Source organism: Oncorhynchus gorbuscha, linkage group LG01 (assembly GCF_021184085.1).
Source record: "Oncorhynchus gorbuscha isolate QuinsamMale2020 ecotype Even-year linkage group LG01, OgorEven_v1.0, whole genome shotgun sequence".
Lineage (NCBI taxonomy): Eukaryota > Metazoa > Chordata > Actinopteri > Salmoniformes > Salmonidae > Oncorhynchus > Oncorhynchus gorbuscha.
The window spans coordinates 97,157,693-97,171,821 of NC_060173.1; the positions used below are offsets into that span (position 1 = coordinate 97,157,693).

At 43.9% G+C, this 14,129-nt stretch overlaps 1 protein-coding gene across 1 annotated transcript; it reads left to right on the top strand.

Moving 5' to 3' along the window:
- The first annotated feature begins 724 nt into the window (after positions 1–724).
- Positions 725–7,918, top strand: LOC124046841 (LON peptidase N-terminal domain and RING finger protein 2-like). The gene is made up of 10 exons (XM_046367631.1): positions 725–2,031; positions 3,148–3,266; positions 4,054–4,176; positions 4,857–5,018; positions 5,101–5,429; positions 5,561–5,675; positions 6,042–6,163; positions 6,280–6,601; positions 6,733–6,882; positions 6,999–7,918. The coding sequence occupies exons 1-10, from the start codon at positions 1,290–1,292 to the stop codon at positions 7,155–7,157; spliced, it is 2,343 nt and encodes a 780-aa protein (XP_046223587.1). The 5' UTR covers positions 725–1,289; the 3' UTR covers positions 7,158–7,918.
- The last annotated feature ends 6,211 nt before the right edge of the window (positions 7,919–14,129 follow it).

Here is a 14,129-nt window from a genome sequence, read left to right on the forward strand (position 1 = left end):
TTGAGGTGGGTAGAGAAGCAGCCAGTTTACATGGGGAGACAGAACATTTTGTAACAGAACGAGTTTTATAACTAATCTCATGCTATAAAAAAATCCAACGAGATTGATAGAAAATGTTACCGTTTTAAAGCTAATTTCATATTATTATAAACATTTTGCTAGTGGCAGCATCATCGTACGAATGCGAAACGTTGGGAGATGTAAATCACCATAAAAGCGGAGCCTTTATTCAACTTTCAAATGACACAAACGCTATTGTTACCTGGCTGAGAGAGGAAGAGATAGTTGGGGAGAGTCTTCCACAGCCATTACAAAATTATACATGTTGTAGCTACTTAGCCTGCTATCTGAGTTGGTCATATTCTTGTTATTATCATATCGAATAATGCCTAAGTTAAATTTCTGTTTTGAAAATGGCATCCACCAGCAATTTTGACCACATTTTCAAAGGATAAGATTCTAGTTTTCCGTGTCTTAAATCACCGCAATATGTTTTGAAAGTGTTCTCAAAACAAATGTATGTGTTATTCTCGCTTTGCTTCTTATGTACATTATTACATAAAACAAAGTGGGAACTGGTTGTTACATGAATTGAGTGCCGGGCGATTTCCAATGTTGACGGGTATTGGGGTATTTCCAATATTGTGTCGTAACCATATAATGGACCAATGACGTTTCCGAGATAACGACACGTGCTCATGTGCGCGGCGATGCATCTCTGAAATTGAATTCATCTGTAAAATAGAGTACAGCGAGGACCAGATACTTGTCTTTTAATTGCATTTTTTCCTAACAGTTAGAAGTTAATTTGGCTATTTAAACGGAGTAGGAAATTTGCAAATCCCCGATGAAGGATTTGAGCTGCCAACAATGTTTTGCTAGCCAGCAATTACAGACCGCCTTCTTGCTGTATTTTGAGGAGGCGTAGCTAGCGAAGTTAACGTTATGTCACAGATTGGAGGTTTGGTTATGTCAGCCAACTAACGTTAGGCACATGGGAAATGGGCATTACGGTGCTGTAATATAGAATCTTTATATATAGGTTGACAAAATGGGAAGTCTTCATACGAGCTATTTTGACGTTAGTCATCAGCTCGGTGCATGTTCTATTCGGATCTCGCGGAATAAGGCCTACTAGTTCTTCTCTTGGAAAACAACACGGGTCTTTCACAATGGGACATGTAAAAGAGTCTGGCGTATTTTTCTGATGAGTAAAGGAGTGTTTTTGTCCGAATATCAGTTAAGTTGTCAACACTGCTATAGCTATACGTTTATAGTCTGAGACGAAAATGGAGACGGGAATCCAAGCTCACCAGTTTGTCCACGCGGTATCCAGCCCTAGAGCAGCGGATATATCCACTGAAATGCTCGAGGTGGCAGCGGAAGCAACCCGGGCAGGTGACTACGACCTTGCCGCGGAAATCTATAGCTCTCAGCTGGTGGACCTCCAACATCCAGACCGGGGTCTCTGTTTGCTCAAAGCTGACGCTCTTGCCCAGGCCGGGCGAATAGCGGAGGCGCTTGACTCGTACTGCACCGCGGCCAACATTGGCAAACTTCGGCCGGACGAATTGCAGCTTTTGGTTGTAAACATAGCACGGACTCTTCGCGAGAAGGAGCTAAACATTCATGGGAAGGCAACGAGTTGTCATAAAAGTGGGAATGGAGACGATGGTGTCGATGCCGATACAGAGGCATTTGAGGACGAACCCCTGGACTTGTTTTCGTGCCGCCTTTGTAGGTGTTTACTGTCAGAACCAACCACCATGGAGTGCGGCCATACGTTTTGCAAACATTGTTTAGAAAAAGAAACTGTCAAAGACTGCATACAATGCAAACATAAACTGAACAAAAAAGACGTACAGATCCTACCCATTGGATTTAGAGTAAATGTCATCCTCAGTAGTTTGTTGGATAAATGGTTCGACTCTGAAAGTAAAGCCAGGAGGCATTGGATAGAAGGTGAGGTCTCACAGAAGAAACACGACTACACAGATGCTTTGGAGAAGTACAACAAAGCCTTAGAACTGGGTAAGATCATGTCACATTTAAAGTTGGGATAAGCAATTTTCGGATTCTTATGTTTATCAACAGATTATGTATTTTATGTAACCCTTTTACCGATTTAAAACCAGATAGATCTGGTAGACCAGATGACCTACTTTTCACTATTTCACATCGTGTCACCGATAGGGGGCGACACTGCACTGCATCTTTCGAAGCAATTATTTCATAAACCCGGTAGTCCCCACTCCCCGATTACCTAACCCACATTTCTACTCTGACTCCCAGTCTCATACCCCATGGATTGATATAATATTCATTGCATAATGGTTGTGCTATTACATTAAAATGGACTGAACCCCATTCAGTCTTTCCCCCACCATCTATCATTTTACCAACATGCTCCATGTGTTTCTTATTTAGGGAAGCTGCCGGGATTTAGGTCGCTCCCTCCTCCTCCGGTCTACCTTTGAAACACCCGATCAGCCCTGAGCAGTTCACTCCCTATACATATGGGCAGGAGTTGTTTTCCCCAACTGTGTGACCTGAGTTTGACCAAGAAACTCAGGCCCCTAATTAGTCCCTTAGAAAAAAAACTTTTGTCCTGACCCTTAATATAGAGAGAGCATTGAGTCACAGTCAGGATCCAGCATCAGTGTGATTAAATCCTTTGGCATTTCAGTGGAGGCTGGCCGCAAAGCAGCTCTGATCGACTCCATACTTTATGCTTTAATGTCAGCTGCTGACCCGGTTGTGTAAATTGGGGCACAGCGGAGTCATGTCATCCAGAGATTAGCCAAAAATAGACAATCATTAATCAGAATGTTGACCTTATCGTCTCTCCCCTCCCCACGAGCCAGAAGGGTGATACATGATATTGTAGGCCTAATTCCCAGCACAGATTGTGCATGGGAGATTACAGTGCAATATTCTAATTCAAGGAAATTGTTTTCTTCTGTTTGCACATGGTAAAAGCATTTGGTTGTTGTCTGACTCTGTAGGATTGTCTGTGCATTTACATGCTGGCTGCCTGCCCAGTAGCAAATGTCATACTGTGATAAACATCCAAAGTCACAACAATGTACCTGTTTGAAAGGGTGTAAATTCAATTTTCTCATTCTGCTTGTTCTCTCTGTTGTGCAGCGCCATCTGCAGGTCGGCTACTGGGACAGCGTGCTGAGCTACACTTGGAGAGTAAGAACTACAGCCAGGCCATCCAGGATGCAGAGAGCCTGTGTAGACTCAACCCTCTCTGGCCAAAGGTGAGAGAAATAGATATGCAACTCAAATCTACCCAGCAGAGTATAGACCACTAGATGTCCTCTGTATTTGTGGGCCTAAAATATTAATGTCTGTCTAGTTATTCACATTTGAGTCATTTAGCAGAAGCTCTTATCCAGAGCGACGTACAGGAGCAATTAGGGTTAAGTGCCTTGCTCATGGGCACATTGACATATTTTGTACTCAGTCGACTCTGGGATTCGAGCCAGCAACCTTTTGGTTACTGACACAACGCTCTTAACCGCTAGGCTACCTACTGCGGTTATGTAATGAACACCCACTACCTCTCCACAGCCACAGGCTGACCCAGCTAACACCCAACACATTATACATGCTTAGGACTGTGTAGCTATGTATGTGTTAAAGTATGATTTGGAGGCTGCTGTGTGTTCACAGGTGAGATAGGATGCTACATGCTTGTGTGCATGTTAATATGCAAATTACCACTGCTGACAGACATGCAAAATAGAACAGATAGAGCTGAAACCCAGGCACTGTGAATAGGGAAGAGCTTATGTTGACCTGGTTGAAGAGCTCCTGGATGTTATGACAATAATTACCAAGTTGGGGACTTAATTCCCATGTTTTGCTATTTTTAAAAAGTTAACTTAAATTGTTTAGGAAGGTCATTAACAATATTCAGATTACTCGTTATCAGTGTTTTGAAAATAGACTTTAGATGTATAATTGAAATGCCAATAGAGTAGTTCCTACTCTCTTTTGTGTGTCCCTACTCAAAATGTTTTTCCTCTCGCTGTGTTCTCCCAGGCCCACTACATCAAGGCCTCAGCCCTGAGTAAAGCCAACCGCAACGATGAGGCCTTAAAGGAGTACTTCATGTGTGTGGCACTGAAACCTGATTGGATGATGGTGAAGCTGGAAGCCCAGAAGGTAATACACAATTTTAGCCCCTTTCAATTCACCATTCCAGTTGAAGCTAGTTCAAAAATGTAAAAAGTTTCAAACTCTTTTGTCCATTTAGTTCCATTACACAGGCCCAACCACAAACATAATGCCCTTAATGTCACATCACAATAGTATAAAAAAAATCACAGTACAGTCACAGTTGCTATGGTACCAATGCAGTATCACTATGTACGATATGACAGTGTAAATCTGTCTATGCTTACCAGACAGGATTAGTTTGGTTTTAAATCCTGCTCCACAATAGGTGATGACGCAATGCCCCCATTCCAGCTGTCTTAGCTGTGGAGCTATGCCAACCCTATCCCCTGCTGTCACTGTGGCCTGTTTTAGTATCTCCACTGCTGTTACTTTCACTGCAATATGTACTGTCACTATGACAAGACCATCTGTTCAGTATGTGAGCCTTGTCCTTTATTTCCACTGTCACATATTCCCTTTACACTATGGATACTATTTCAAGTTCCAGGTTTTTATTGGCACTTGCACAAGTACAATGAAACACCTTTCTTACAGAAAGAGCATTGAGGCAAGTCAGGAAGGAGAGCGAGCCAGCGTCAGAGGGTGATTAAGAGTTATAAGCTACTTATGAGTGCTATGACATTGTATGAGCGTACTTACTGACAGTGTGTGTTCTGTTTTTGTAGGTGCTTAGTGAGCTGTTCTCGTCAGTGTTTGAGAAGGATGGTCAGCCCACTCCCATACATCCTCTACAGGGTGGTCCCTCCACTCGCCTCCTTAAGCCCCCCGCCCTGTACGGCTCTCTAAACCCCTTCACCATGCCACAAAAGCCTGGCTGCTCCTCACAGGTCAGTACATGCATGCATACATACATTTACACCCCCACACATCTATTTCTCCTAGTAACCCGTCTCCTTTTCCATTCTCCAGGACATAGAGTTCAGAGTGAGTAAGAGTTCTTTGTGCGATGGTCCCTCAGACTCCTCCAAACATCCCCTGTCCCCCAGCAGTAAAGCTGAGAAGCCCTTGCTAGAAGATGCCAAGGGCCTGGCCAGTGTCCTGGCTGCCCAGCCTGCCCCCCCAGGCAGCCTCAAGAGGAGACACAGTGGGGATGGCATAGCCTTCAGCCCTCCCTCCAAACTTCTCAGACCAGATGAAGCCTGCTCCTCCTCTCACCTTCCTGCAGCTTATCTCTGGGGAAGGACGGTGTCCAAAGACCTGCTCGACAGTAGAGATATGGAGTGCTCCCTCTGTATGAGGTAAGAGGACCATCAACCAACCACCACACAATTATATCTTTACGGTTAGCTACTCAGGATGTTTGATTTTCAGTCAATAGTGATAATTACCTCTACTGATAAAGCTCCTGTTATTGTGTTGTTTCTTCCAGGCTGTTCTTTGAGCCTGTCTCCACCCCCTGTGGACACACCTTCTGCCTCAAGTGTCTAGAGCGCTGTCTGGACCATAACCCCAACTGCCCTCTCTGCAAAGAGAACCTCTCAGAGGTGTGTGTATACACCTAACACAAACTGATGCCTAACACACACACACACACACACACACACACACACACACACACACACACACACACACACACACACACACACACACACACACACACACACACACACACACAGAGGAGAAAGTTGCTGTGCTCTATATGTGTATGGAAGGCTTAGGGCAGAGCTGGTGATTATGAAAATGATGGCTGTAATTTCTGTCTTGTGTGATAGATGGTTTAGCGTGACCAAAAACAAAGTTGGCACAAAGCTTCCTCTGACACAGGATATTGGACCAATGTAAAGAAAAATGCACAAAGACGTGGATGATCCAATCAAATGTAAATGTCCTATTCCGCTGTGTAATTCCAGTATCTGGCCACAAGAGGGTTCAACAAGACCCTGCTGATGGAGGAAGTGCTACAGCGTTACCTGGGAGATGAGCTGGCAGAGAGGAAGAAGATCCATGAGGAGGAGATGAAGGAACTGGCAAAGTGAGTCACAGATTTGATCATTTTACTTAGCCATTGACTTAATGATAAATTAATCCTTGTAGTAATGCCTTTTATGCTAATCACTGACCAATCTCGTGTCCCTCCTTCCTCCCTAGCTTGAACCAGGAAGTGCCGATCTTTGTGTGCACCATGGCCTTCCCCACCATCCCCTGTCCACTGCACATCTTCGAACCACGCTACCGCCTCATGATCCGCCGCTCCATGGAGACCGGTACCAAACAGTTTGGTATGTGCATCGCTGATGAGTTGAAGGGTTTTGCTGATTACGGCTGCATGCTGGAGGTCCGGGACGTCAAGTTTTTTCCTGATGGGAGGTCTGTGGTCGACACCATCGGTGTGTCCCGCTTCAAAGTACTGAGCCACGGCCAGAGAGACGGATACAACACGGCCAAGATCGAGTACCTGGAGGATAAGAAGGTGTGTACTGGCAAACACTGTGTGAGGAAGGTCATGTATGTGGATACATAAAGTGCATTATAGATATTTGTATCCTCATTTTTATAAATTTGGTGTGTGTATTCTAACTGTTTTATATTGTGTGTGGTCAGGTGGAGGGCCAGGAGTTTGTGGAGCTGCAGAAGCTTTATGTCTCTGTGTACGACCAGGCCAGCGGCTGGTTCACCTCCCTTAAAGACAACATGAAGAGCCAGATAATCAGCCACTTTGGACACCTACCTGGGAAGGACCCTGACCCACAGGTACGACACTAACCTAACCATCTCTCTCTCTCACACGTCGATCTTGGTGAGACTCATGTCATAGAGTGATTGAGTGTGTTGCTGTTATCAAGTTGACTTCCTCCCTCTCCCTCCAGGGTAATCCCAGTGGTCCAGCGTGGGCTTGGTGGTTGTTGGCTGTGCTGCCTCTTGACAACCGTGCCCAGCTCACCATCCTGGCCATGCCCTCCCTCAAGGACCGCCTCATTGCCATCCGCAGGGTCCTGATCTTTGTTACGCGCAAGAGACCCCGATGACCGCTAAGCCGCCACCACAACCGCGTAGACCATGCATGGTCATTCACTCATTCAGTAAACCCACTCAGCTTTCATATGAGGGAAATGCCTTTGACTCCTTTACAAATGGCGCTCTCTGAATCTGAAGAAGCCATTGGGTTGGATTGTAGGGGGGGTGGGATAGGGAGGTCATTGTTTCTGGTTATCCATCCACCTATCAATGTCCAGTTCACCTGTCCTCTGTCACAATAACTGGAATGATGGACTTCTGTCACGCTATCTCTCAACTTCTTATGTCCCCTCAAGGGAGGGAATAAGAGCACGAAATCAGACTGGTGACTGTCATTATGTGCCAGAACTGAACAGAACTGGGCCGACCAATTAACGGTGTTGCGTCCACAATGTTGTGACTTGGTGTACATTTCTATTTTAAGAAAAATAAAAAAGACTTGACAAGTACCAAAAAAATGTGTAACTGAAAAAGCCAATAGTAAATGTATTGTTGTCTTCAGTTTGGGTGTTATGTTTCTGTTTAACCCCTGCTGACCTTGTTGAGACTCATAAAACCCAGAGTGATAGAAACCTCCAAATGGAGTAGAAAGTGTACATATGAGAATGTGCTCCTGCTTAAATGACCTCTTCATTTCTACATGACTGGGGAAATGGATGCAAAACCAGATGTTTTGCATCTAGCCCAGTCATATGTACAGTTTGAAGTTTACATACACCTTAGCCAAATACATTTAAACTCAAGTTTTTCACAATTCTTGACATTTTAATCCTAGTAAAAATTCCCAGTCTTAGGTCAGTTAGGATCACCACTTTATTTTAAGAATGAAATGTCAGAATAGAGATTTATTTCAGCTTGTATTTCTTTCATCACATTCCCAGTGGGTCAGAAGTTTACATACACTGAATTAGTATTCAGTAGCATTGCCTTTAAATCGTTTAACTTGGGTCAAACGTTTTAGATAGCTTCCCACGATAAGTTGGGTGAATTTTGACCCATTCCTCATGACAGAGCTGATGTAACAGAGTCAGGTTTAGGCCTCCTTGCTCGCACACACTTTTTCAGTTCTGCCCACAAATGTTCTATGGGATTGAGGTCAGGGCTTTGTGATGGCCACTCCAATATCTTTTGTCCTTAAGCTATTTTGCCACAACTTTGGAAGTATGCTTGGGTTCACTGTCCATTTGGAAGACCCATTTGAGACCAAGCTTTAACTTCCTGACTGATGTCTTGAGCTGTTGCTTCAATATATCCACATTTTCCTGCCTCATGTTGCCATCTATTTTGTGAAGTGCACCAGACCCTCCTGCAGCAAAGCACCCCCACAACATGATGCTGCCACCCCTGTGTGTCACGGTTGGGATGGTGTTCGAGTTTGCGAGTCTCCCCCTTTTTCCTCCAAACATAACGATGGTCATTATGGCCAAACAGTTCTATTTTTGTTTCATCAGACCAGTGGACATTTCTCCAAAAAGTACGATCTTTGTCCCCATGTGCAGTTGCAAACCGTAGTCTGGCTTTTTTATGACGGTTTTGGAACAGTGGCTTTTTCCTTGCTGAGTGGCTTTTCAGGTTATGTGGATATAGATACTTTTGTGCCTTTTTTCCTCCAGCATCTTCACAAGGTCCTTTGCTGCTGTTCTTTTCGTACCAAAGTATGTTCATCTCTAGGAGACAGAATGCGTCTCCTTCCTGAGCGGTATGACAGCTGCGTGGTTCCAGGTCTTGGCTGATATCTTTTATTTTCCCATGATGTCAAGCAAAGAGACACTGAGTTTGAAGGTAGGCCTTGAAATACATCCACAGGTACACCTCCAATTGACTCAAATGATGTCGATTAGCCTTTCAGAAGTTTCTAAAGCCATGACATTTTCTGGAATTTTCCAAGCTGTTTAAAGGCAGTCAACTTAGTGTATGTAAACTTCTGACCCACTGGAATTGTGATGCAGTGAAATAATCTGTAAACAATTGTCTTAACTGACTTGCCAAAACTAGTTTGTCAACAAGAAATGTGGAGTTGTTGAAAAATGAGTTTTAATGACTCCAATCTATGTATGTAAACTTCTGACTTCAACTGTATATGTCTCAATAAGTGGTAAAGTAATAATTGCGCATATCAAAGAAATGCTAAAGAGACCTTAAATTGGTTTAAATGCAGATGGAAGAGATTTGGGGTTAAAATCAGACATTTTTGTAAACTGTCAGTAAAATAGAGACATGCATTTCTCCACTGTAATTTGACATGGTTTATGAACATACTTTTGTATGTATGTGGATCAAGCTATTTCAGGAGTGTAGAGAGCAGCACCGGGGTCTTGAGGTTGCAAGTGGAGGGACCACCCTGCAGAGGATGTATGGGAGTGGCCTGCGAGGGTGTGCAAAATCAAGCACACAGCCATGCAATATCCATAGATCTGTGACTTTCAACATGGCACCGTCATAGGATGCCACCTTTTTAACAAGTCAGTTTGTCAAATGTCTTCCCTGCTGGAGCTGCCCCATTCAACTGTAAGTACTGTTAATGTGAAGTGGAAAAGTCTAGGAGCAACAACGGCTCAGCCGCGAAGTGGTAGGCTACACAAGCTCTCAGAACCAGACCGTTGAGTGCTGAAGCCGGTACAAATAGTCTGTCCTCCGTTGCAACATTCACTACCGAGTTCCAAACTGCCTCTGGAAGCAACCTCAGCACAATAACTGTTAGTCGGGAGCTGAATGAAATGGGTTTTCATGGCCGAGCAGCCGCACACAAGCCTAAGATCACCATGCGCAATGCCAAACGTCGGCTGGAGTGGCATAAAGCTCGCCGCCATTGTAGTCTTGAGTAGTGGAAACATGTTCTCTGGTATGATGCTTCACCATTGCAGTCTGACGGACAAATCTGGATTCGGTGGATGCCAGGAGGAGAACACTACCTGCCCGACTGTAATGTTTGGTGGAGGAGGAATAATAGTCTGGGGCTGTTTTTCATGGTTCGGGCTAGTCCCCCTTAGTTCCAGTGAAGGGAAATCTTAACGCTACGGCATTTGACATTCTAGACCATGGGTGGGCTACTCCAGTCTTCAGGGGCCTGATTGGTGCCACACTTTTTCTCCACCCCTAACAAAACACAGAAGATTAATCAAATTGCATTACAAACTGAACATCATGATTAGGTGATTATTGGAGTCAGGTGTGTTAGCTGAGGCTGGGGCAAAACTGTGACACCAATCAGGCCGTTGAGGACTGGAGTAGCCCACCCCTGGTCTAGAATGTCATATGTCGTAGCGTTAAGATTACCTTTCACTGGAACTAAGGGGGACCATGAAAAACAGCCCCAGACTATTATTCCTCTGTGCTTCTAACTTTGTGGCAACAGTTTAGGGAAGGCCCTTTCCTGTTTCCGCATGATAATGCCCCCGTGCACAAAGCCATATGGATTTTTTGTTGTTTTGAGATCAGTGTGGAAGAACTTGACTGGCCTGCACAGAGCCCTGACCTCAATCCTATCGAACACCTTTGGGATGAATTGGAAGTTGACTGCGAGCCAGGCCTAATCGCCCAACCTCATTAACGCTCTTGTGCTGAATGGAAGCAAGTTCCCGCAGCAATGTTCCAACATCTAGTACAAAGCCTTCCCGGAAGAGTGGAGGCTGTTCTAGCAGCAAAGGGGGGACTAACTCCATATTATGCCCATGATTTTGGAATGAGATGCTCAAGCAGGTGTCCACATACCTTTGGTCATATAGTGTTTGATAGTTTGATTACATTAAACTATGATAATCCAAATGATAGTCCAAAACAACGATAATGTACTGTACGTGTAGAATTACTTTGTTTCACCTTGATCTGTTTGAAACGTAACTCCTTTTTGGGTGGTGATATGACATGCTGTATTCCCCATGTATATTTGTAAAATGAGCTGCATCAATTTTGTATCTGGAATAATAAAAAAGTTCAGATATGTCTGAAATGTAAATGTATTTTGTTTCTGATTGTTTTCCTTGAAGTGGTCAAAAAGATTGTCGGCATATCATTGTGATGTTATATGAACAGGAAGCTGAACCAACTAAGCCACAGTAGAGATAATGGACTGAGAGCATGTTTTGCAGAGAAACACAGAGCACATTACATGCAAATTACTCTCATTGAGGAAAACAAGTCTACTATAATATTTATTAAGATCTTTGTAGAATATCCCCAATTTTAGCACCTGTAGGTATAATTGTATTTTATATTACTTGATAAAATATTGAATTTGGCCTTTACTACTATTTTACACGTTGAATAACACTTTCATAAATGGCAAAACAGACAAGTCAAATACATTACAAGGAATAAGGTTTCGAAGTGTCTACTATATCTAAGAGATGTAAAGGTCAGGATATATATACACTGCTCAAAAAATAAAGGGAACACTTAAACAACACAATGTAACTCCAAGTCAATCACACTTCTGTAAAATCAAACTGTCCACTGAGGAAGCAACATTGATTGACAATACATTTCACATGCTGTTGTGCAAATGGAATAGACAACAGGTGGAAATTATAGGCAATTAGCAAGACACCCCCAATAAAGGAGTGGTTCTGCAGGTGGTGACCACAGACCACTTCTCAGTTCCTATGCTTCCTGGCTGATGTTTTGGTCACTTTTGAATGCTGGCGGTGCTTTCACTCTAGTGGTAGCATGAGACGGTGTCTACAACCCACACAAGTGGCTCAGGTAGTGCAGCTCATCCAGGATGGAACATCAATGCGAGCTGTGGCAAGAATGTTTGCTGTGTCTGTCAGTGTAGTGTCCAGAGCATGGAGGTGCTACCAGGAGACAGGCCAGTACATCAGGAGACGTGGAGGAGGCCGTAAGAGGGCAACAACCCAGCAGCAGGACCACTACCTCCGCCTTTGTGCAAGGAGGAGCAGGAGGAGCACTGCCAGAGCCCTGCAAAATGACCTCCAGCAGGCCACAAATGTGCATGTGTCTGCTCAAACGGTCAGAAACAGACTCCATGAGGGTGGTATGAGGGCCCGACGCCCACAGGTGGGGGACGTGCTTACAGCCCAACACTGTGCAGGACGTTTGGCATTTGCCAGAGAACACCAAGATTGGTAAATTTGCCACTGGTGCCCTGTGCTCTTCACAGATGAAAGCAGGTTCACACAGAGCACGTGACAGAGTCTAGAGACGCCGTGGAGAACGTTCTGCTGCCTGCAACATCCTCCAGCATGACCGGTTTGGCGGTGGGTCAGTCATGGTGTGGGGTGGCATTTCTTTGGGGGGCCGCACAGCCCTCCATGTGCTCGCCAGAGGTAGCCTGACTGCCATTAGGTACCAAGATGAGATCCTCAGACCCCTTGTGAGACCATATGCTGGTGCGGTTGGCCCTGGGTTCCTCCTAATGCAAGACAATGCTAGACCTCATGTGCCTGGAGTGTGTCAGCAGTTCCTGCAAGAGGAAGGCATTGATGGTATGGACTGGCCCGCCCGTTCCCCAGACCTGAATCCAATTGAGCACATCTGGGACATCATGTCTCGCTCCATCCACCAACGCCACTTTGCACCACAGACTGTCCAGGAGTTGCCGCCACCTCATCAGGAGCATAACCAGGCGTTGTAGGGAGATCATACAGGCACGTGGAGGCCACACACACTCCTGAGCCTCATTTTGACTTGTTTTAAGGACATTACATCAAAGTTGGATCAGCCTGTAGTGTGGAAAACTTTGAGTGTGACACCAAATCCAGACCTCCATGGGTTGATAAATTTGATTTCCATTGATAATTTTTGTGTGATTTTGTTGTCAGCACATTCAACAATGTAAAGAAAAAAGTACTTAATAAGAATATTTCATTCATTCATATCTAGGATGTGTTATTTTAGTGTTCCCTTTATTGTTTTGAGCAGTGTATATACAGTGCCTTGCGAAAGTATTCGACCCCCTTGAACTTTGCGACCTTTTGCCACATTTCAGGCTTCAAACATAAAGATATAAAACTGTATTTTTTGTGAAGAATCAACAAGTGGGACACAATCATGAAGTGGAACGACATTTATTGGATATTTCAAACTTTTTTAACAAATCAAAAACTGAAAAATTGGGCGTGCAAAATTATTCAGCACCCTTAAGTTAATACTTTGTAGCGCCACCTTTTGCTGCGATTACAGCTGTAAGTTGCTTGGGGTATGTCTCTATCAGTTTTGCACATCGAGAGATGACATTTTTTCATATTCCTCCTTGCAAAACAGCTCGAGCTCAGTGAGATTGGGTGGAGAACATTTGTGAACAGCAGTTTTCAGTTCTTTCCACAGATTCTCGATTGGATTCAGGTCTGGACTTTGACTTGGCCATTCTAACACCTGGATATGTTTATTTTTGAACCATTCCATTGTAGATTTTGCTTTATGTTTTGGATCATTGTCTTGTTATCGCTTGCACAGTGCTCCTTGGGATGTTTAAAGCTTGGGAAATCTTTTTGTATCCAAATCCGGCTTTAAACTTCGTCACAACAGTATCTCGGACCTGCCTGGTGTGTTCCTTGTTCTTCATGATGCTCTCTGCGCTTTTAACAGACCTCTGAGACTATCACAGTGCAGGTGCATTTATACGGAGACTTGATTACACACAGGTGGATTGTATTTATCATCATTAGTCATTTAGGTCAACATTGGATCATTCAGAGATCCTCACTGAACTTCTGGAGAGAGTTTGCTGCACTGAAAGTAAAGGGGCTGAATAATTTTGCACGCCCAATTTCTCATTTTTGATTTGTTAAAAAAGTTTGAAATATCCAATAAATGTCGTTCCACTTCATGATTGTGTCCCACTTGTTGTTGATTCTTCACAAAAAAATACAGTTTTATATCTTTATGTTTGAAGCCTGAAATGTGGCAAAAGGTCGCAAAGTTCAAGGGGGCCGAATACTTTCGCAAGGCACTGTATATATATATTTATCCCCTTTTTTTGTGAGGGGTGCAAAACTACTTCCATTCATTTTTGGTACTGGTAC

Coding starts and splice junctions, on each gene's coding strand:
- LOC124046841 (XM_046367631.1), top strand. CDS start 1,290: ATGGAGACGGGAATCCAAGCTCACCAGTTTGTCCACGCGGTATCCAGC. Junction 4,177..4,856: donor TGAAGCTGGAAGCCCAGAAG/GTAATACACAAT, acceptor CTGTTTTTGTAG/GTGCTTAGTGAGCTGTTCTC. Junction 6,883..6,998: donor GGAAGGACCCTGACCCACAG/GTACGACACTAA, acceptor CTCTCCCTCCAG/GGTAATCCCAGTGGTCCAGC.